Source organism: Loxodonta africana, chromosome 7, assembly GCF_030014295.1.
Source record: "Loxodonta africana isolate mLoxAfr1 chromosome 7, mLoxAfr1.hap2, whole genome shotgun sequence".
In the NCBI taxonomy this organism is placed as follows: Eukaryota; Metazoa; Chordata; class Mammalia; order Proboscidea; family Elephantidae; genus Loxodonta; species Loxodonta africana.
In genome coordinates, this window is record NC_087348.1 from 38,828,250 (window position 1) to 38,850,620 (window position 22,371).

General features: G+C 52.5%; 1 protein-coding gene across 1 annotated transcript in view; it reads left to right on the forward strand.

Moving 5' to 3' along the window:
• Positions 1–18,843, forward strand: part of ALX4 (ALX homeobox 4) — a 53,843-nt gene extending 35,000 nt beyond the window's left edge. The window contains exons 2-4 of the mRNA XM_003412267.4: positions 7,605–7,915; positions 15,042–15,170; positions 18,514–18,843. Coding sequence (XP_003412315.1) covers positions 7,605–7,915; positions 15,042–15,170; positions 18,514–18,843 — 770 coding nt within the window. The remainder of the gene's footprint in view (positions 1–7,604; positions 7,916–15,041; positions 15,171–18,513) is intronic.
• Positions 18,844–22,371: the final 3,528 nt, after the last annotated feature.

The window sequence follows — 22,371 nt, forward strand, 5'->3', positions numbered from 1 at the left end:
AAAGCAGATGTTTGCAGGAAAAATAGATGTAATTAAAACCATGGAGGATACAATTACTCAGCCCCCTTCAACATACCCTCCACATGCACAGGCCTGTGTGCAACATACACACGCCAGCCGTGTCCACCCCAGCCTACCATTCTGCAGCTTCATACTCACAATTCCCACATCCACACACTACACACTACACACCAACACTGCAGGCTCACACACCCCCATTGTGTGTCCGCACTTGACCACACAAGCATGTACACTCCACAAACCTGTTCTCAGGCACTGCACATATATGCCACACACCCTCACACGCACCTCCGTGCACATTGCGTGAATACACACAAAGGCGCTTCCTATACTTTCTGTTCAGATGGTATTTAGAAATCAATTCTTTTTATACTTGTATGCCCATGTTCATCGGAGCACTATGCACACTACCCAAAAGGTGGACACAGCTTAAGTGTCCATCAACAGATGAATGGATAAACACATGGTGGTACATACATATAATGAGATATTACTCAGCCATAAAGAGAAATTGTCTCGATCATGCTACAACATGGATGAACCTTGAAAACATGCTGAGTGAAGTAAGTCAGCCACAAAAGGACAAACATCGTAGGATCCCATTTGTATGAACTATCTAGAACAACGAAGTGTATAGAGACCAGAGTTTATTGGTGGTTACCAGTGGTGGTGGAAGGGAGGGGGACTCGTATTTAGGGGACACTGAGCTTCTGTTCAGGGTGATGGAAAAATTTGGAAATGGATAATGGCGATCGTTGAACACCATGATAAACATAATTGTGCCACTGAATTGTACGTGTGAAAAATGTTGAAATGGCAAGTATTTTTTACATACATATTTACCACAATTTAAAAAAAATTATTTTAAAATAATAGTAAAAAAAAAATCATAGTCACCCTTGGAAATCTCTCAAGGGCTTTCATATGCAAAAGAGGTTAGAGGAAGTTAGAGTGACTCCATTGGGCTGAACCAGTTCAAAAGGGTAGAGGGTAAGAGAATGGAGACAGGTTTTCCATTTCTCTCGTTTCTCAAGCTGATATGTAACAGTGAGGGCTGGCCAGCAATGGAACAGGCAGCTCCAAGTAGTGGAATGAACTTCCATGGCTCCTAATTCAGAATATAACCTTCAACTTCATCAGAAGTGGTTGATGGAAATAATATTCACCTGGGATTGTTTGGTGGGCAGGGGATACCGTAGGGCCCTCACTTAGTACCTTCTGTGGGCCCGACATTGCTCTTGGTGTCTTATGTATACACGTTACTTGATTCCCCGAGTAGGCTGAGATTTACTCCCGGATCCAGATGTTTCTCTGGGAGACTGCAGATTAGGATTACATTGTCTTGGGGCCCACAGAGTTAGTCCTGAGAAAAACCCTTCCCAGGGCTCCCTTACCCACCATGGGGGCCTCAGCGTAGACCCAGTCCTGAGTCCACACAAGAACTGCCCAGGGAGGGTGGGAGAGAAGGCAGATCCCCAGGCAGGTGGACTGGACCCAGGCTGGGCTGTGTTGCTGCTAAGGCACCCCAGGCCTGAGTGCCATTGGGCCCCCCAAGAAGTGCCGTTAGGCCCCATTAGGCCTGGAAAGCTGAGTGTCCCAGTGGCCTTTTCTCTACCCAGTGTGGCAGTGTGGTGGGTATAGAGCAGGTTTCAGGACTCGGGCAGATACTGGGTTTCCTGAACATTGGTTTAAATTCTAGAATCTTCTCCATGAATCCTGTTGCTTTGCTTCTCCTCCTGCCCTACCTTCTTTCCCTTCTGCTCCCTGCATGGACATAGCCCCAGGGTTCTGCCCTGGCCTTTCTCCTACCCTTCTTCCCCAGTGATCTCGTCTACCTTGCTGCTTGCACTGCCAACACTGTACGGGTGGCGTTATTTATTGTATGCCTCTCCTTTGGTGTCTCACTCACCTCTATCCTCCTTGTCTAGCTGGATGAATTGGTTCATTCATTTGTTCAACAAACATTTTCTCTAGGCACTGTATAGGGTGCAGGTACACAGTAGGTGCACTGCATTAGCAGGACAGAGTGAGAGCTCAGTAACATTTGTTTGCTGGAAATTGTGCGTTTATTCTTTGGCAACCATTTACCGCAGGTAAGTGATGGCTCTCCCAGCCTGTGCTAACCCTGGGCTGCGAAGGTCCAAATGACATGAAGTCCCAACCCTTGGGGACCTGATGTTCTATAGGAGGAGCTGGACTTTGAGGGTTGATTATATACTAGTCAGCAAACACAGTCTGAACAGAGAGGAGAGGGGTCCAGGAGGAACTGGTTTTTGGGTTTTGGAGGTCAGTTGGAAAGAAGGAGTGAGAACATTCTGGGCAGGTGGCTAGAGGTAGGGGAGGAAACGAAGAGGCTAGTGGTTTCCTTTTTTGTTGTTAAACAAAAAAAACCAGACCAGCTGCCGTCGAGTCGATTCTGACACATAGTGACCCTACAGGACAGAGTATAACTGTCCCATAGGGTTTCCAAGGAGCTGCTGGCGGATTTGAACTTCCAACCTTTTGGTTAGCAGCCAAGCTCTGAACCACTGCGCCACCAGGGCTCCATTGTTGTTAGCTGCTGTCAAGTTGGTCCCCCAACTCATGGTATCCCACGCACAGTGGAACAAAACGCTGCCTGGTCCTGTGCCATCCCTGCAGATCTGACCGTTGTGATCCATAGGGCTCTGTTCAGCATCATAACACACAAACCACTACTGACAGATGGCTGGGGGTTGCACATGAGGTACGTTGGCTGGAAATTGAACCGGGCTCTCCCACAGCAAAGATGAGGATTCTACCACTGAACCACCATTGCCACTGTGGTTTCCTTTAGCCAGGAGTCATCTGGCCTGAGTTATGGGGCTCTGTTTCCAGCGCTGTCTTGTTGAAGAGGGCACTGAGGAGTAAGCTTGGGTCCAGCCAGCACTCAGGCCTTAGGCAACCATGAGTTCCCAGCCACCAGCCCCTCAGGGTCATTGAGCTGGAGAACAAGCTGCTGGCTTTGCCAGGGCCCTGAGTAGCGAGCACCATCACCCATCCCATGGCCAGTACCTGCCTATCTCAAACAGGTTTGATAAACTCAGGGCCACCCAAGGACAGCAGTGGGGACTGGGCTCTTTAGTTGGGAGGATGGATGACTCAGAGATGTGTGCCACCTGCCCTCAAACATCCATGGGGCAATCTTGGGCTTAGAACCAGGACCATGAGCCACAGCTACAGGAGACAGACCTGGGCCGCGTCTTGGGCTTCGTCTAGGAGCAAATGGCCCAGCTGTCCTGGGGACAGTGTGCTTCCTGCCACCAAAGACTAGATGACAGCACTTGGTGGTGATACTGCAGGGTAGGAGGAGGTTGGAATAGATGAGTCTGGAGTCTGCGATCTTAGGACTGAGCACCTGTGAGGCCTTTGTTTAATCTGACCAGTTGAGTGGGAAGTTTTCCTTTGCTGTCTAAGTTAGGGATCCAGCCTCAGGATTTAAAGCAAGATGACAGTCTTGGTCATCTAGTGCAACATCTAGTGTAACAGAAATATGACAAAGGGCTGGCTTTAGGGAACGGAAATTAATTTTCTCACGGTTAGAAGGATTAAAGTCTGAATTTAAAGGACTGGCTTTAGGGGAAAGCTTTCTCTGCCTGTTGGATCTGGGGGAAGGTCTTTGTCCGTTTTTCAGCTTCTGTTCCTCAGTTCCTTGGAGATCTTCATGTGGCCTGGTATCTAACCCCCATCCCTCCAATTGTGCTTCCTTGCTTCTGTGCCTAATCAGCTCTTTTGATATCTCAAAAGTGATTGGCTTAAGGCACGTTCTACACTGCAACAGCCTCATTAACATAAAAGAGAAAACACTGTTCCTAAATGGAATTACATCCATGGGTAGAGGGGTCAGAATTTACAACACATATGTGTGGAGGGACACAATTCAATCTATAACAATGACTAATAATCGAATTTGAGATGAGAAGATTTTCTTCCATCTTTCACAAAGAACCAGAAGCATCAGTTTCCCAGAGTCCTTCAGGCCCTAAGACATCCCCTTAGCTGACATCTGCCTGGTCTGACCATTCTCAGACACGCCCCATCCTTATCTCTCCTCCTCCCCACTCTAGATCCTAAGGAAGGACAAGGCAGGTGGATACTCTATTGGGCTGAGGCAATGACCAGCCTCCTGCCTGCTCTCCACACTTCGGCCAGGGCATTCCAGTTCCACTTTACAGATGAGACTCACAAAGGTGAAATTAGTGGTCTATGGAGCCCCAGTGGTGCAATGGTTAAGCGCTCACTGCTAACCGAAAGGCTAGCCGTTTGAACCCACCCAGCAACTCCATGGGAGAAAGACCTGGTGATCTGCTCCCGGAAAGATGACAGCCTAGAAACCCTATGGGGCAGTTCTACTCTGTCACATGGGGTAGCTATAAGTTGAAACCAACTCTACAGCACCCACCGAGAACAGCGATGAGTGGTCTGGAGTCATGGGCAGAACATGGCCAAGCTGCAGTTGAGAGCACACTCCTGACTCTTTGTCTGGTGGGCTTTGTACCACACAGCACTCCCTCCCCATTCCTCCCCCACTTCACTGGGTCTCACCAGGTGCTGGAGGGGATGAAACCTGGATTCTTATCAAACACCTTGAAAGACTTGACGTCTGCCGCCTCCCCGCAGACTAAGTTGAAAACAAACTCAACACAGAGAGGCATCTCTCTGGGTGCATCTTTGCTCCCTTGTACTCAGGGGGGCCTCCGTCTGTCCTCAGATGAGCAGTCCAGGACCCCTCGATAACAGGCCCCTGGCTCCCTTTTGCCCCTGCCTTTCTCCCGGGGATAAAAAGACCAAGACCAAGGAAGAGGGAACAGAGGACAGGCCCAGGAGCTGAGAGGCCACTCTGTCTCTAATTAGGTATGTTTCTGCCGCTCCTTGGCCTCGGTTTCCCTACGGGTAAGCCTCAAGTTTGGGCTGGTCCCTACCAACCTTTGGTTTCTATAACAGGGAGCTCCCCTCACCCAGCCCCATTGCTGTGCGGGATGGTCCCAATCCCAGGCTGATCCCAACAACACTGTAAGGGGATGCAGCCGAGGGTCTATGGGGTTAGAGAATGGGGCCTGGGGAGCAGAGCTAGTGCAGGAGGGGGCAGGGGCTGCCTCCCCCGAGTCTGGCCTCCAGGAAGTTGCATAACAGAGATGTTTATTTTTGGTGACGCTGGGTGGGATTTCTTTCCTTAAGAAAACCCCAAAACATAAAACTTATTTGTCTGCCAGGAAGATAAATATCTTTGCTGAAAGCTCTTGGCTCGGCTGCCAGCTGTAGTTTGCATAATGCCGTCACTGAAGCTCTGGCTGTCTGCATGTGCCTGGCTAACACAGGGGTGCACGTGGGTGCCTGGGGGCTGGCCCCACTCCCTAGGGGTCCCCCCCGCCCCCGCACTGCCAGTGCCCCCAGGAAAGGCTTAGCTGCTTCCAGGCCTGTACTGAGCACTGGTCTCCATATCCTCCCCTCAGAGCCTTGGAGAGGGAGATGAGAATTATGGGTAACATGTCCCTCTCAGCTTCCCCAGGAATAAGGGAGCCCCCAGTGTACAGGGAAAACTAGGGATGAGAGTGAACTTGAACCTCAGCCCTCAGAATCTGGGTGGCGTCAGGAGACCTGGGCTCCAGGCATGGTCCTGCTGCTTAATGCCAGTCACCTGGGTGGGCCTATTTTACAGAAGAGGAAACTGAGGCTCAGACAGGTTCATGTTCACACTTACCACACATGGTGGTTGTGATGATCAGAGCTTGTGCAAGTCATGTAAAATGCTCCCCACACGCTTATTAACCACGTATGTTACCCCAGCCAACAAGGTTCCTTCTTGCCGAAGTCACAGTCAAGGGAGTGTAGTTCAGAAGTGGGGCTCAAAGCCAAGACTCCAGAGCCAGGGCCCTCCCCACAGCTCTCACAGATGCCCCTATGTGCTGGGAGCTGGCTGCTGGGGGCTGCTTCAGAGTCGGACTGCCTTATGCTAAAGGACCTGTGGCCTTGCAAGTCCAGACCAGAACTGAGAATAACAATAATAGCAAAAACCTACAATGGTCAGCACTGTGCTAAGTGCCTTGCATGTGTCTCTGTTGTTAGCTGCTTTCGGGTTAGCCCTGACTCATGGCGACCCCACGCACAATCCTGTGCCATACCCAGGATCGGTTGTGGGTAGACCGTTGTGACCCATAGGGTTTTTTTCATTGGCTGATTTTCAGGAGTAGATTGATTGCCAGCCTTTTCTTCCTAGTCCATCTTAGACTGGAAGCTCTCTGCATCCTGTTCAGCATCATAGTATCATGCAAGCCTCCACTGACAGATGGGTGGTGGCTGGGCATGAGGTCCATTGCCTGGGAATCGAACCCAGGTCTCCAGTATGGAAGGCGAGAATTCTACCACTGAACCACCAATATCCTCTTTACATATGTTAAAAAAAAAAAAAAATATGTTAGCTCCTTTAATTCTCACAACTACCCCATAAAGAAGGTCCTAGGAGTATCTTCATCCCCGTTTTCTAGAAGGGGAACTGAGGCACAAAGAGGTGAAGTGCACTGTCCAAAGCACACAGCTGGAGCGTTGTAGATGTGGGATTTATACCCCATCTGGCTCCAGAGCGCATGCTGCACACCTCTCTACCCTGGTCTGTTTGCCTGGGAGCTAACTGGGCTACCTGAACTTGAACGAGCTCCTCCTCTGCCCCCTCCTCATCTTAACCTGCAGGGGTGGATTAGTCTTTTTCTGCTCTGAGTTTGTACAGAGCTCCATCCTGCCAGATGGTGGTGTCTGGGGGCTCAGGCCACATGCTGTGCTCATGCATGTCTATCAAGGCCCAGATGTCGGCATCCCGGGGAGGACAGTGCCTGGACACTTCCCTAGGAGACAAAGTCCTAGCCTGGAAGGGGAAGACGCTGCTTGTAAAGGGAAATGTGACCCCTGCCTCAAGTCATAGTCTCAACCTCCCCACTCCAAAGAAGAAAGATCAACCTGATGGACAATAGGTGAGGTGGGGTAGTGGGCAAGAGGATGAGTCTCGCTCAGCATTGGATTCTTGAGCTCCACAGGCTCCACAGCTCTTGCTGGACCCCAAACAGGACCAGGCCAGGAAAAGAAGGGTGTTCTTGTCTGCCTCAGTGCCGGCCTCTCCTACGTGCTCCTTCCCCCAGCCCAGGTGGGCCAGGCATGGGTGAGAAATGAGTTTTCACTTCCACCCAGAGAGTCAGAATCACTGGGTCAGCATCCTCTCTGGCCAAAGGAGAAGTTCTGGCAAAGGTGGGAGCGTTCCCTCTAGAGGGAAGAGCCCAGGGTCAGTGGGGTGTAGGCTAAAGGTCATAGTGGTCACACTGGGCTGACCTAGATTCACATTTCATTGGTACTGGAAGGCCCATTCTAAGATGATGGCGCAGAGGCTCAGAGAGGGGAAGGGACTCGCCCAAGGTCACACAGCATGTTAATGGCAAGCCAGGTATAGAACTGAGACTCCTGACCTCACGTCCAATACACCTCTGGGAGGGGATAGGTGGGGACAGATCTCCTGGCCTCTCCCTCCTCCCTTGCTTGGTCCAGCCATTGGTTTCTGACCTTGTTTCCTCCCCCCTCAGCCAAAGAGAGCTCCCTGGGTGAGCCAGAGTTACCGCCTGACTCTGACACCGTGGGGATGGACAACAGCTACCTCAGTGTGAAGGAGGCTGGGGTGAAGGGCCCCCAGGACCGGGCCAGTGCCGACCTCCCCAGCCCCCTGGAGAAGGCTGACTCAGAGAGCAACAAGGGCAAGAAGCGACGGAACCGTACCACCTTCACCAGCTACCAGCTGGAGGAGCTGGAGAAGGTCTTCCAGAAGACCCACTACCCGGATGTGTATGCTCGGGAGCAGCTGGCCATGAGGACGGACCTCACCGAGGCCCGAGTGCAGGTCAGTAGGGGCCACCTGGGAGTGGGGTGGTGGAGAAGGGCTTAGGCTCAGGGCTGCAGCTGGGGCCTCCTGACTGTTCATGATCACACCAGGCTTTCCTCACCTCAGGCCAATGAGATCCTGTGAGCTGCTTTTCACACCTCTGCTTAAAGCAGAGCAGCTACACTTTGATCCCCTTTACTGTACTGTGAGAGGGGGCGAAGAAGGAGGGTCCCTAGTGGAGGGGCAGGAAGCCTGTTAACTCTGTTTCCGGGGCTCTAAGTGGTGTGAGAGTCCAGGCCCTTTTGAGAAAGAGAAGGATGCTTGGTTTCTGCACTAGAAGGCCCATATCACAGAGGAAACAGGACCAACATAAAGACATCTATGGCAACAAATGGGCAGTAACAGAACAATCCAGCTGTTCCCTCTACCCAGGATGGTTGCCTTCTCCTCCATCTTTCAGGTCTCAATTCAACACACCTCCTCTGAGAGGTCTTCCTGACCACCATCACTAAAACAGTAGCCTCCTACCACCATCCAACCACCAAAAAACCCAACCCAATCCAAACTCATTCACCTCAACCTAATACAACACAACTCAACCCTACTCAATCCAAACCAACACCTCACAACACAACCAAACCAGGTCACCTTCTGCCACACCGTCCTTTTTCATCTTCTTTATAAAATTTATGGTTGGCTTAAGTTATCATTCTGTGCTTGTCTTCTCCTACTGTGTGAGTTCCTTCAGGGCAGGGACTCTGTTCATCACTGTATCCCCCCAGTTAGAGAAGGCCGTCTCCAACAACAAGGGCGATCCATAACTATTTGTGGATTGACCTTCTTTGTCCAGGGAGGTGTGTTTTCTCTCCTGAAAAGAAGTCACAGCAAAGAAAGAATCAGAAAGGAAGCAAAGACCTCTGAGTAGCCAAAATATAGGTTACCAAATCTATGCTCTAAATCTCAAGGACAGTATTCACAGGAGATGGACTTCAGCCTCAAAACCAAAGCACGTTAGAAATGGCATTTACAGTGGCATCATATGCCAGTTTTTCCACTTCCAGTGAGCCAGGGGAATCAACAGACTGATAGCAAAGAGGAATTTTTTTTTTTTTTTTTAAGCAGCTCATCTCAGCAGTCTGGGGCCACTCAGTGTAAGGACAGAGCCCCATGCTACTCAGCAGGCCCCGAGGGCACAGTTGCTTTAGTTCACTGCAGAGACTTCAGTGGGGCGGTTCCATGGCATCCATAAAAGGCCCATCGGCCTCAACGATGTTCTGTTTAATATGGGAGAGCCATTAAAAGGTCCAGAAAGCTTTTCATGCAGAATGGCTAATGTCAAAAAGGACTGGCAGTTAACAGGAAATGTGTCACCATCCCAAACCTCCCCTATCAGCAGTGTCTCTGAACCCCACTAACGGTAAGTTCCCTGAGGGCAGCCTGCCCGCTTTATTCCTCTCTGGTGCCTGGTGAACTTCTGTTTGAGGAAGGCGGGCAGGGCAGCTGAGGTTTCACTGGGATGCAGAAGCCTCTTCACACCTGCTGCCTCATTTGAGGAGGGATGCAATGGACAAGCTTTCAGTTGCTAACCGTAAGGCTGGTGGTTTAAACCCATCTGGTGGCTCCATGGGAGAAAGACCTGGCAATCTGCTCCTGTAAAGGTTACGGCCAAGAAAACCCTATGGGGCAATTCTGCTTTGTCACACGGGGTGGCTTTATGAGTCGAAATTGACTCGACAGCACCTAACAACAACTGGATAAATGTGACCTCACGTGCCTCAGAGTTTGGACAGGAACCCCAGGATCCAGCTGCAGCACCAGCCAATGGATTTGGGATGAGACATGAGAGTAGATGGAGGAAGGAGGTGACTGGCTACGGGACGTTCCTGTAGGTTCTGTGTTGGTGTGTGGGATAAATGCAGTTCCGTTCAGTATACATGTGCATAGGCATGAATATATGTACATGTGTATGTACACATGTGGGTACATGTGTGCACTTGTACTTGTGTGTATGCATACGTGTGTATATGAGTACGCACATGTGAATCTGTGCACACGTGTGTCATGTGGGTGTTGCATGCATGCTTCCTAATAAATGGATGGGAGTGCCCAGGAGGAGAAGAATTCACTTAGTACTGAAAGAAGGATGGCTCTCCCAGGACAAAACATGGAAAAGTGCAGCATTTTTCAGTCACTGCCTTACATTTAAAATGGAGTGTCTTCTCTGCATGCGCACCTGTGTACACACACACATACATGCACACATATATGCTTACTTCCAGAAAGAAGTTGAGACGGCTTACAATTAAAGGTTTTTTTATTTTAATCTAAGAATAAGAACTGTGTCATGAAATGGGGAGGCAATTATGTCAACAATTTAGGCAAAGGATAATAGTTACCACTGGGCACAAACTTCAACCTTGAGCTTCCTGGCAGCCAAGGCAGAAGAGGAAACCCTGACCTTTTGCATATCTCATCACCGAATGGGAGGATCGTAGTTAAAGAATGCTAGTGCTGGTCTTCTCAGCTGATAGTCAAGGAAGAGGAGACCCAGGAGGTGGGGCAGTGATCAGCCTGAGGTTAACGGTGATTCAGGAGCAGCTCTGAAACTAGAAGCCAGGACTTCTGAGTCCCAGCCCAGTGCTTATTTGACTGCAGTTTGCAGTACCAGGACACATGCCAAATTGTTCAGACTTTTCTTTGTCTAAAGACAGCAGGGTGGGTGGGATCTTCGTGTGCGTCAGACCTCTGGGTTGAGCTCCAGGCCTGGCAGTGCCCTGGCGGTGGGGGCTTGTGATGGAACCTCCTGCCTGCCTCTGCTGAGCATATTCAGGGGCCCCACTCTGCTGGTGGGAAGCCAGGTGCCTGGCATAGAATGGTGATGGGGACAGAGAAGGTGGGGGCCCTGAGATGGACTTTTCCTGGGAAGAACCCTGGCGTCTGGCCCGGCTCCAGGGGTCTGCAGGGGCCTCTCTCTGCTGTCTGGGATTCCAATCTTCCCAGCTGGTGTCTGAAGACAATAAGACAGAGGCCTCCCCGCCCTGGGCCACCCCGCCCTGGCCCCAGATGGGCTGTGGTTAGCGAGGCCTCCACCAAGACAGTTGATTCCTTGCATAGCCTGGTCCTCAGAGAGGCCTGTGCTGAGTGCGTCCAGGCCAGGGTGGGCTGGGAGCGGGGTGGTCCTGGGCGCCACGTTCAGAATGGGGGAGCTCCTCCTTCCTCCTAGGGACTGCACAGTGGCCCAGGCCGGGGCTGTGGAGCCCTGAAGTACAGGAGTGGGCTGTGGGGACTAGGGCTGCATCTGTAGGGGAGCCCTCAGAGCACTGATGGGCTTCAGGGGTTCAAAATGGAAGTCCCCAGCAGGGCTGGACAGGACGTTCCAAGTCTTCGCACCGCACTGTGAACAGGAGCACTTAAGGGCTCAGGGATACTCCCGCCACCACCCAATTTATCGGTGAGGATACTGAAGACCACAGAGGCTAACTTAGCTCAAGCCTTGAATCTGGACAGAAAAGCCAGACTCTGAAGCTATGGCTTTATGCAACGGTGAGGCCCAGGGACAAAGGAACTTGTGAAGAGGTGGAGGAGGTGGGCAGCTTGCTTCCCTTGGCCTCTCCCCCTCAGGCTGCTGCCTCCTTCCACCCTCCATCTTTAGCCCTCAAATAAATCCCTGAGTCTGACCTTCTTTCACTCCCTTCCCAAAGACAGTGTTATCTTCGCTCACCTCTCCCCCGCCTGTTCATCCATCTTCCCTGGATAACCCCGGGTCTCCCTTCTTCCCCACAGCCTCCTCCTCCCTCACACAGCCCCAGCCCCCCTCACATTCCATCCCCCCGACTGGACTGCTCTGCCCCTCCATTCTAGACCCTTTTCGCCAGACAACTGGCCACCTCCTTCTCTCCTCTGTGTCCCTCTCTGCCCACTGGGGTCTGGACCCTCTGTTGTGGTGGCTGCAGTGGCCCCTCCCAGCCTACATTCCTACAACTGGGACCAGGAACCCACCGAGGCTCAAGGGAAGCCCCAGCAGTGGTAGCAACAGAAACTTTTTCTTGCCTTCTCCCCACCCCCAAAGAAAGAAAGAAGCCATATATCTTGATGCCTCTAGCGGACTTTGCCCTTCCCCCTCCCCCAGCATCCCCCTTCCCCCAGAAAGCCCTGGGAGGCTGAGGAAGGAGCGGAAAGGCTGAGCTAAGCCTGCAGGAAATTAAACATGAAATGAAAACAAGCTCCTCTGATTCATTCTCTCATCCTGCCCCCAGCCCCCCATTCCAGGCCACTGATAAAGGGGGATCCCGTTTCAGCAGCACAGGAGGAGACCTGATCCACCCTTGGCTCCCAGTGGGCGGCCTGGGCCTGGGCCTGGACCCCAGGAGCCCCTGAGGAAAGGGGGTCCAGGAGGCTCTGGGGCAGGGGCTGGGACCCCAAGCCTGGGAGAGGGCTGATTTCCAGGGGGCACACAGGAAGACTGCTTCTCGTACAACAGGGCAGGGTAGGGAGATGGGGTGACTCTGGAAAGAAATGGCTCAGGCCCATCGCACACATGTGTGTGTATGGATACTTGGGATTAGGGAGGGGAAAGCCTGAGTTAGAGCAGGAGTGGGGAACACAATAGCAGGCAGCCCCACACTAACACGGGACACACGTACCCCATCATTTTTGACATCTCCAGCAAAACACAGTGAGAAGGGTCAGGAACTATAAATGAAGAGTGCTGTTGTTGTTGTGTGATGTCAGATTGATTCCAACTCATAGCAACTTTATAGGACAGAGTAGAACTGTCCCATAGGGCTCCTTAAGGTCTACTCTTTACGGAAGCAGATTGCCAGGTCTTTCCTCCCACAGAGCGACTTGATGGGTTCGAACTGCTGACCTTTTGGTTAGCAGCTGAGTGCTTAACCATTGCACCGCCAGAGCTCTTTAAACAGTGTGCAGTACTCTAAAAACATCCTGACATCATTTCCCAGCTATCTCACCTGTTGCTCACATCCACCCCTATAAGCCAGCCAGTGCAGAAAATGGCCCCATTTTATGGATATAGAAACTGAGGCCATTGGTAAAGCCAATGTTCCCATGAACACTTTTGACCCCCAGCTCCACTAAAAGCCCAATCTGGCTGGTCAGCCTCTGTGTTTTTCTGGGGAGAGGCTCATCCATTCCCTGGGGCCAGGTCCTTCTCATGCTGGTTCCAGCAACAGCAGTTTTGAGAGACGACGGCTCTGTAGCTGCCTTAGCAGCAGCTTGGATCATAATGGATGGAGAGCTGGGACTGCCAGAAGTCAGCCTTCTCAGTGTCTCAGCCTTGCTGAGTGCCTGATAAGACACCTGGTGGCTCTGCCAAGGCCTTGTCACTGCTCCCTGCTCCCCGTCCGTAAGGCTGCTGCTGGGGCGCTGTTTGGGGCGTGCTCGCTCTTACCTGAGTCTGCAGGGTCAGCTAGGAGGTCCACACAAGGCTGACAGAAACTGCCCTCTGGGGAGCGCCAGGGTCTGCCTTTGACTCAGCCTAAAGCTATTCCCTGGAGCCCTGTTGTGCAGCGGTTAAGAGCTCAGCTGCTAACCAAAAGATCGCCAGTTCAAATCCACCAGCCACTCCTTGGAAACCCTATGGGGCAGTTCTACTCAGTCCTGTAGGGCTGCTATGCATCGAAATTGACTAGAGGGCAACAGGTTTGGTTTTGGTTTAAAGCCATCTTGGGCCTGGAAGCTGGTCCCTCCTCACTTTACCTTTTCCACCCTCCCAGACCCCCATCACCACTTGCCCAGACCCCAAGTCATGGGAGGGGCTAGCAGGCTCCACGGCCAGCTCTTGCCCACCACCCCTGGGAAAGTTCTCAGCCTGCCTGAAATGCTTGGGCAAAAGCAAAGGCCCCGACACTCCCACCACCAAGTTGGCTGGCCCACACACCTGTCTCAGAGACATCCCCTCCACTAGAGGGCCCAGAAGGTCCCTGGGTGGCTCAGCTTGTGCCCTGGTGGCACAGTGGTTAAGAGTTCAGCTGCTAACCAAAAGGTCGGCAGTTCGCATCCACCAGCCACTCCTTGGAAACCTTACGGGGCAGTTCTACTCTATATTATCAGGTTGCTAAGAGTCAGAATCGGCAACAAGTTTTACTAACCTAAAGGTTGGCAGTTAGGACCCACCCAGTGGCACTTTGGAAGAAAGGCCTGAAAATCTGCTTCCATAAAGATTACAGCCAAGAAAACTCTGTGGAGCAGTTCTACTCTGTAGCATATGGGGTTGCCATGATTTGGGAGTGACTTGATGGCAATGGGTTTGGCTTTTTTGGTGGAGGCCCTAGAAGTCATCGTCCCAGCCACCCATGCTCAGTGACAGAGCAAACCGCTTCACTTGGCATTTGAGGCCCTCCACCATCTGACCCCAGCGTCCATGCTTCTTAATCTCCCACCATGTCCCCAAAACTGAGCAGCGTGGCCTCCTCAAGTCTCCTGAATGTATCTTGCTGTTTCTAAACTCAGGCCTTGACTTTCCTCCTTCCTGCCAACCATGCAAGGCCCAGCTCCAGTCTTCTCCTCCATGAAGCCTTCCTGGACTGCCACAGCCTCCACTCTTAAATTGAACCTCTGTTATCCCACAGAGCCTCACCTACCTTAACATGTGGAGGTTCTGAGTTGGGAGACTGCAGGAAAATTCGGGAAGGTAGGAATTCTGCATCTGGGCTGATAGTCCCTAGAGAGCCATGAAATTTCTGGAAAACTCTGTGTGACTGTCTAGGAGAGTGATTTTCTGGTGGGGCATTCATAGCTTTTGTCAAATTCTCCACAGGAGTCTGTGGCCCAGCAGATAAGGCCACACCATTGTTGGGATTGGTTAGATGACAACTAAGAAGATGGCCAGTGACTTGTCCTGTGGGTAGGACTTGCCTGCTCTAGATTCTGAAGCTCAGACAACTGAAGTTACTGGCCCAAGGTCACGTCCATGATTGATGGTGAGCCTACTCCCCGACTCTCACCATTGAGGATTTCAGACTGGAAGCTCTTGAGGACCAGACCGAGTCTAACACTTTTCTTCCCCCCACAGCACCAACACACACACTGAAGCTCGGGGGTGGCTCAACGACAAGTTTGTGCCGCCTTGAGGGTGAGGCCTCCTGGTCGGACCTGACCCCACCACATCTGCTTTGTCCTGTAGGTCTGGTTCCAGAACCGGCGGGCCAAGTGGAGGAAGAGGGAGCGTTTTGGGCAGATGCAGCAGGTTCGAACCCACTTCTCCACTGCCTATGAGCTGCCCCTCCTCACCCGAGCTGAGAACTACGCCCAGGTGAGTACCTGCCCTGAGCTGCCTCCTCTGGTCCCCAGCCCCTCGCATGGAGAATGGGGACCATGGTAAGGGCCTAGACCCTTGGCTCCAGGTTGCCCTTTTGTCCTGTTCTCAATGCGTGCCTCAGTTTATGCCAGAATGTGGAAGCCCAGGGCTACTCCTCTTCAGCATAATGTTTGACCCAGGCTTGACTGGACTTTAGGGAAAGTTGGGGCTCCTTTTCCACCATCCTCGGAAAGGCAGCCAGAGTAGCTTTTTCCTCTGCAACTCTGCTAGTTTTACTATGGGCATCAGAACAGATGCCAGCTGAAGGCCAGGGACCTCTTGGCCATCAGGAATCACTCAGAGAATGTTTCCTAGGAAAGGGAGTCCTGAAATCTGGTAGCAAAGTTGGAATGAACATGGAATTATGAGTCCCAAGACTTAGGCTGTCATCCTAGCTCCAGGTCTTTCTCACTTCAGGCAAGTCACAAGCTGTCTGAGCCTCAATTTCTTAATTAGTAAACTAAAAAGTATCTGCCCAACTCTTTTGGAAGGTATTGTAAGGTCTAAATTTGTTGTTATTAGCTGCCATCGACTCAACTCTAACTCATGGTGACCCTATGTAAAGAGTATGAAATGTTGCCTGGTCCTGTGTCATCCTTATGATTGTGGCATGTTTGGGTCCAATCAGACAATCCAACCTCTCCTCACTTGTCAATTACCACTTTATCTGACATTTCACATTTATGACAATAGTAAAAAAAATCTATCCGACTAATTTGTACGTTAACAACGTATGTCTGGCAGCAATGGAAGTCAAGGTGCAAGACGAGAGTAACGCTGGTATGATGATTAAAGTTATGTGTCAACTTGGCTGCGCTATGATTCTCAGTAGTCTGGCAGTTATGTAATGATATAATTTGGCAGTTATAATGTAGTCATCCTCCATCTTGTGATCTGATGAGGTTATCCTCCATTTTCACATAATGCTGATTTCCCTTAACTACCTGGTCTTTGGAACCTAACCATGTCTGTAAGTGAGGAGAGGGTATATTCTGTTGTGATCTATAGGGTTTTCATTGGCTAATTTTCAGAAGTAGGTCTCCAGGCCTTTCTTTCTAGTCTCTCTTAGTCTGAAAGCTCCACTGAAACTTATCCACCATGGGTGACCCTGCAGGCATGGAAAACATCAGTGGCGTTGCTTCTAGCATCATAGCAACACACAAGCCACCACAGTAGAAGCCGACAGATGGGGGGTGGAAGGTCTAAATTAGGTAATGCAATATAGTGCTTTGTGGATTATATTGTTTTGAAAAGTCTGCTTTGCAGGCTCTCAGCTCTCCCTGGCTTCCATGTCCCATCTCCTCCTGGCCTCTCAGAGCACCTTCTGACATGTTTAACAAGCAGTCCCCCGCTCTGGTGGCATTTGAGTCCCCAGTGAGATGCAGAGGAATGAGGAGTATCGTTACTAATGTCAGGCACCCAGAGTGCTGGGAGAGATATACTTTTGGACAAGTCCACTCCTGACACCCCTCAACCTGTCAGGGAGAGGTGGCCGTCCCCTCCCTGCTCAGCCTCACCCTGCCACAGCCTCAAACCCAGCCCATCCCACAGCCAGCCAGCTGCACAGACATCCCTAAGACTCCTTTACGCCTCCCTGCCGCACTGCTATGCTAACCAATGGTTCCTGGGCGCCCACCAGACCAGCTCTGCACCTCCCCCTCCCAGGATTCATGTGGAAAGGGCTGGGGGTCAGGCCTGGAGGTGAGGCTGAGGAATGTGGGGTGTCTGGTACATGCACCATCTGGACTGGCTCCTGCTGCAGGCTTTCATCTCATCTACCCCCCGCCCCCATCTCTGGCTCTGGTGCTTCTCCGCCTTGGTCTCTGCTGCCTGCACTCACAAGCTGGAGGGAAAAAACAAAACAGGGAGCCACCCTCATCCCCCTCACCTGTAGCCCCTCGTATCATGGCCCCAGGCCTCTTCCGGTGTGGGGGGAGAGGGAAGACCAACTGCCCCCACTCCCTAAATCAGTGAAGAGGAACGCCACGGGCAACCTGCAAACGGCTTCTGTGGCCATTAGGATGCCCCTGGGACCTGAGGGTGCAGTCTCCTCCCTACTCTGTTTCTAAATGCTTTGTCTCAGTGCACCCAGGGGGAGGGCAGGGCAGGCCAGCAGGTGCAAGAACCCCTTTGCTGTCTGAGAGGTGCATGATGGGTCTCCTCAGAGCTCAGCCTGCTCACCCTGCTCCACACCCAAGGCCAGCCCCACATCAATGCATAGAGAGGGAGGAAAAGGGAAGCCTGGAGGCCCAAGTTGGGGAGGGGAAAGGAATTTCAGTTGCACAGATGGAAGATATGCTGTTGAACTCCCCACTGGACATCTGAGTTCCCCCATACCTCCCCATCCTTTGTATGTGGCCATCTACCTTGGGCCTCCATCCACCCAGTTCTGGGCACTTGCTACCCCAAGGCAGCCCCTTCCATCATGAAGTCGTTCTGTAACTTGCCATCAAATTGATTTTGACTCAGGGTGACCCCATGTGTGCCAGAGAAATACTGCTCCATAGGGTTTTCAAGGTTGTGGTCTTTCAGAAGCAGAGCGCTAGGCCCATCTTCTGAGATGACTCTGGGTGGGTTTGAACTGCCAACTTTTCAGCTAGTAGTTGAGTGCTTAACCATTTGCCACACTCCGGGACTGCCTTTATCATGAGGGAGCTCTGAATGCTCCAGGGCTCAGCCCCTGGAACGTCAGCCACTGACTTTGGCTCCTGGGAGAACCCTACGCCTCACCCCCAACCCCTGCCACAACCACAACCAGCAAACCCAGAGCTCCACAGTCCCAATGCCAAAGGTCGTTGTTCAGGTCAGCTCCCATTTGCCAGACAGCTACTATGCACTGGGCCTGGCGGAGGAGCCAGAGGTGACTAAGACACAGTCCCTGCTCTTTCAGGAGTCCACAGACCAGGGACAAAGTCTGCAGCTGTGTCTGAAATTAGGGAGTCAGGACCTTGCCCAGCTGCCGGGGTATGCTCAGCTGATTAGCTATGTCCTGGGGCAACGCTTTTACTGGGCCCTCGATGAAGTTTGAAGTTCAGTCCTTAAAATTGACTTCCTATCAGCTGACCACCTGGCCCTGGGAACAGAGGCACCCAAAGCATAACATCCATACCCTCCTAGGGGTATCTGGTGTCCATAAAGGTTTTAAGAGCCTCCCATGTAAATGCTAAAGAGTGGGGTCATTACAGTGTTGGACTCTTGAGAGAGAAACGATCATTTGGTGGAAGGGGAGAGCCCCATGGGTACTGGAGGGTTACCCCTTCCAGCCAGCCTGTGACATCTCTCCCTCCACTCTCCCCAGATTCAGAACCCGTCCTGGATCGGCAACAATGGGGCCGCCTCACCCGTGCCAGCCTGTGTGGTCCCCTGTGACCCGGTGCCTGCCTGCATGTCCCCTCACGCTCACCCCCCTGGCTCTGGGGCCGGTGGCGTCACCGACTTCCTGAGTGTCTCTGGGGCCGGCAGTCATGTGGGCCAGACACACGTGGGCAGCCTGTTTGGAGCCGCTGGCCTGAGCCCGGGCCTCAACGGGTACGAGCTCAACGGCGAGCCGGACCGCAAGACCTCGAGCATCGCGGCCCTTCGCATGAAGGCCAAGGAGCACAGCGCGGCCATCTCCTGGGCCACATGACAGGGCCCCTCCTGCCCGATCCCTGTGCCCTCCCCCACCTCGGGGCACTGGCCACGCCCATGCTTTCCAGGCCCCCAGCCTCCCACTCGACTTTCCTCTTAGGAACCTGGCCTGGTCCAGGGGCCTGACCCTCAGCACTTTCAGCCGCCCCAAGTCTGAGGCCCCATGGACTGCTGGCAGGAAGGGGGCCGCAGGCCCCTGCACCTCCCTGGCGATGAGGCCCGAGAGCCCTGCTCCTGGCCGAAGGCAGCGGATTCAGGTGGCCACAGTTTGCAGCCTTGCATCCACTATAAGCTGAACACCCTTCCTCTCCACTCCTCTTTGCCCTGCCCAGTTTGGCCGTTGAGCCAGTTAGATTCCCGTCCTGACCCAGCAACACCAACATCCGGTCATGCCCATCTTCCCTTTTCTGTGTGGTCCCTGGTCACCAGGCCAATGAAGGTGTGTCTGAAGAACAGGCTGGTCTCCAGAATCTGCTCCTGCCCTATCGCCTCCTCTCTTCCTAAAAGCACACGGAATCAGACATCCTGGAGCCAAGGCAGCTCCCCGCCTTCACCCCCAGTGGCGGCAGTGCTGCTTCACCCTGGCTGTGCTGTGCTGAATACACTCAGAGAGGAGTTGGTGTTGAAGAACCTGCAGCCATCCGGCGTGTAGAAGGACCGACCGTCCCCAGGGAGGACACGTCCCAGCTCCCTCGAACCCTGGAGACTCTGGTTCTGGGTGCACACTGGCCAAGGGAGGAGCCAGACCATGAAGGAAGCTGAGAAGACGGGTCCCCGCACGCCTTCAGCCGGCACCCAGGTCCACGCACGACGCTGGAAAAAGAAGCGTCTAGGACACAGGAAGGCGTGGCTGCAGGGCGGGGTGCGGTGGGGCGGGGCATGCACACTTCAGCTCTCCCCTGCTGTCCAGCAGGGGGCAGCGTAACGGGCTCCTTGGGCAGGAGGTCTGGGCAGCTTTGTTCTCCATCCAGTCAGTGCTGGAGCCCTGCCAGGACCCCTCCAGGAGGAAGGTGGGATGCTTGTCCCTTCCCCAGCCCTACCCTGGTCACTCACTTGGGCTTTAGACAGTATCCTGGAATGGAAGGCCTTACAACTCGGAGCACATAAGCTAGCGCTTGAGGTCATAGAGGCAGAGGGGCCAGAGTAGCGCAGGATTTGCTAGAGGACACTGCCCGTGTCTCATGGAAGGGCAGCCTTACTTACACGGCCTCAGAACGACTCCCTTCCCTCTTCAGCCCTCTCTGGCCCAGCATCATACCTTCCCAGAGCCTCCCACAGTGGGTGTGGGTCTGTGTTCCTCCAGGCATGGGGAGAGTGTTTTTACAGCCTTTTGCATGTTCTTAGAGAGCCTACCCTTAAGTTTCTTTCCTTAGGGCCTAGGAATTTCAAGCCTATAATGGCCTTTGGAAGGGTTCATGGGCTGGCTTCTTGGATCAGTTGCTCTTTTCCAGATGTGGCTGGCAGCATGCCCTCCTGAGGCCAGGTTTCCCTGCCTGAGAGAAGGGGCCTCCTTCTGGGGGTGGCTCCCCCTCAGATATATGCCTGATTTGGGACTTGCAGCTTGGGTTTTGGCGCCAAGTCCCAGCCCTCACTTAAGCTTGTAGCACACAATGACTGTCCTCCAAGTCAGGCCTTTCAGACCTCTGGGAGGTCCCTCCAGGTAGCTCCCGGGGGAGAAATACTTGCCTTTTCTTCCTTTTTCCTTGAGTTCCATCAGCGTGGAGGACTAGATCCACGAGGCTCAGGGTCCTGGTCCAGAATAGTCCCTTGGGTTGGGCTGAATGAAACCACGGTGGGGAGAAGTGAGCCCCTCTGCCCTGAGCTGCCCAAGGCTTCAGAGGGAATCCAGGCATCTGCCTCTGCCTGGAGTTCTCATCTGGAGGCTAGCTGCCTCCCATGGCAAGTAACTGCTCCAGAATCAAGACTGGGGAAGGATCTGGCATTGGCCTTTCTTAATAAGAGCCAGGCCTCTTTGTGAACTGTAGCTCTAAAATTGATCTTATAGCGGTTAAAGGGGTCTTGGACATGGAATTAAATGTTCTTGAAGGCTTGGTTTTAAGTGTTTCATCTATTTGAGTTTCTTGGAATGACTCTCAAGAAGCCTTTTCCAGTTCTGAAGTTCACTGAAATAATTCAGGCTCCCCAAAATATAGAAAGAGAAAGGAAGAAAGAACTTGAGGCTGGGACGGTCCCCCAGTTTCCTTCTTAAATGTACAAGAGACTGGGGAAGGACAAGGGAGGAACGTTCTCCATAGGTATGTTCTCACCCAGAAGAGAATCAGTACAAAGAGAAAGAGAACCAAGATAGATCCCCCTCCCCCAGGAAGAGGGAAGGGAGAGAGAGGGTTTTAAGTGGATTCATCTGGAAGGGATCCCTGGCACTCAGTTCCTCTTATGTGCCTGCTTTCTGGCTGGGGTAGACCTACGTCAGGCAAATTTCAACCCAAAAGCTTGAGAAGAAAAAGCCTCCAGTAGAAAAGGCTCTGCGGCCTTCACTGCCCAGAGTGGTTATAATTAAATGTGCTGGTGTAACACATCCTTGTTCATCTCCTCAAAGGTTGCTACCCCCAGGACTGTGCCGCTTCTCCCTCCTATCCCAGTCTTTAGGGCCTGCTTACCAATCTAAGACTCCCAGAATCATTGAGCTGAAAGGGAGTTTAGGAACCCTCTAGCTAGTCCAGTCCCTTCACAACAGAGATGAGAAGACCCCAGCCCCAAGTGGACAAGTGACTGCTCTGGGCTGTGTTTAACCCAAGGCAAAGTTAGAGCCGGACATGCCGTCCCAGCCCTGATGGCTGCCGCCTTGGTTGGCCTCTAGGGCAGCTGGCGCCACACTGAGCTCCCTGTGATTCACTTGCCTCTGCTCACCTACTCGGTTCTCTGATTGAGTGCCCTCCTCTCCACAGCCTTCTCTCTGGGAAGAGAACCTTGGTGCGCCCTTGTGCCCCCTCAGCCAGGGGCCTGGCCCAGGCTTTCTGCATTCTAGGGCAGGAAGCGCCCACTGCAGCAGCTCCTGTGTGGGCCAAGCAGTCCTGGGCATCTATCTCTCCCATGGCCATCTGGCTTCCTCAGGAGCTCAGTCTCATGAAGGCAGGTGGTGAGCAGAATCTACCTGCTATGTAGTTCACTGCTAAGCAAATAAGCTAAAAGAAGTGAGGTTTTCCTTTGGCAATTTGCCTAAGATCTCAAGAGAGAGAACAATGCAAGCATGAAGCGATGAGTAGCTGGCAGATCAACGGGCAGCCTCCCCAACACTGAGAGCCCCTACTCTCTGCAGGGAAGGAGTCTCAGTATGCCAAGGCTTAACAGTAAGGTGCTGCTACCACCCTTCAGATGCCATCACTACTTCCAGGGCAAGGGAGTAGAGGGCTCTGGGGGCACACAGAGAGGCTTGTCTCCAAGTCTTGTGTGGTGCTTGGAGGACATGGGCTTGTATAACTTTCCTTAAATTTTTATAACTATACTTGATCCTCAGCTCTCACTATGGTGCCTCCAGCTTTGGAAAGCAAGGTGGCCAGGTTAGTTC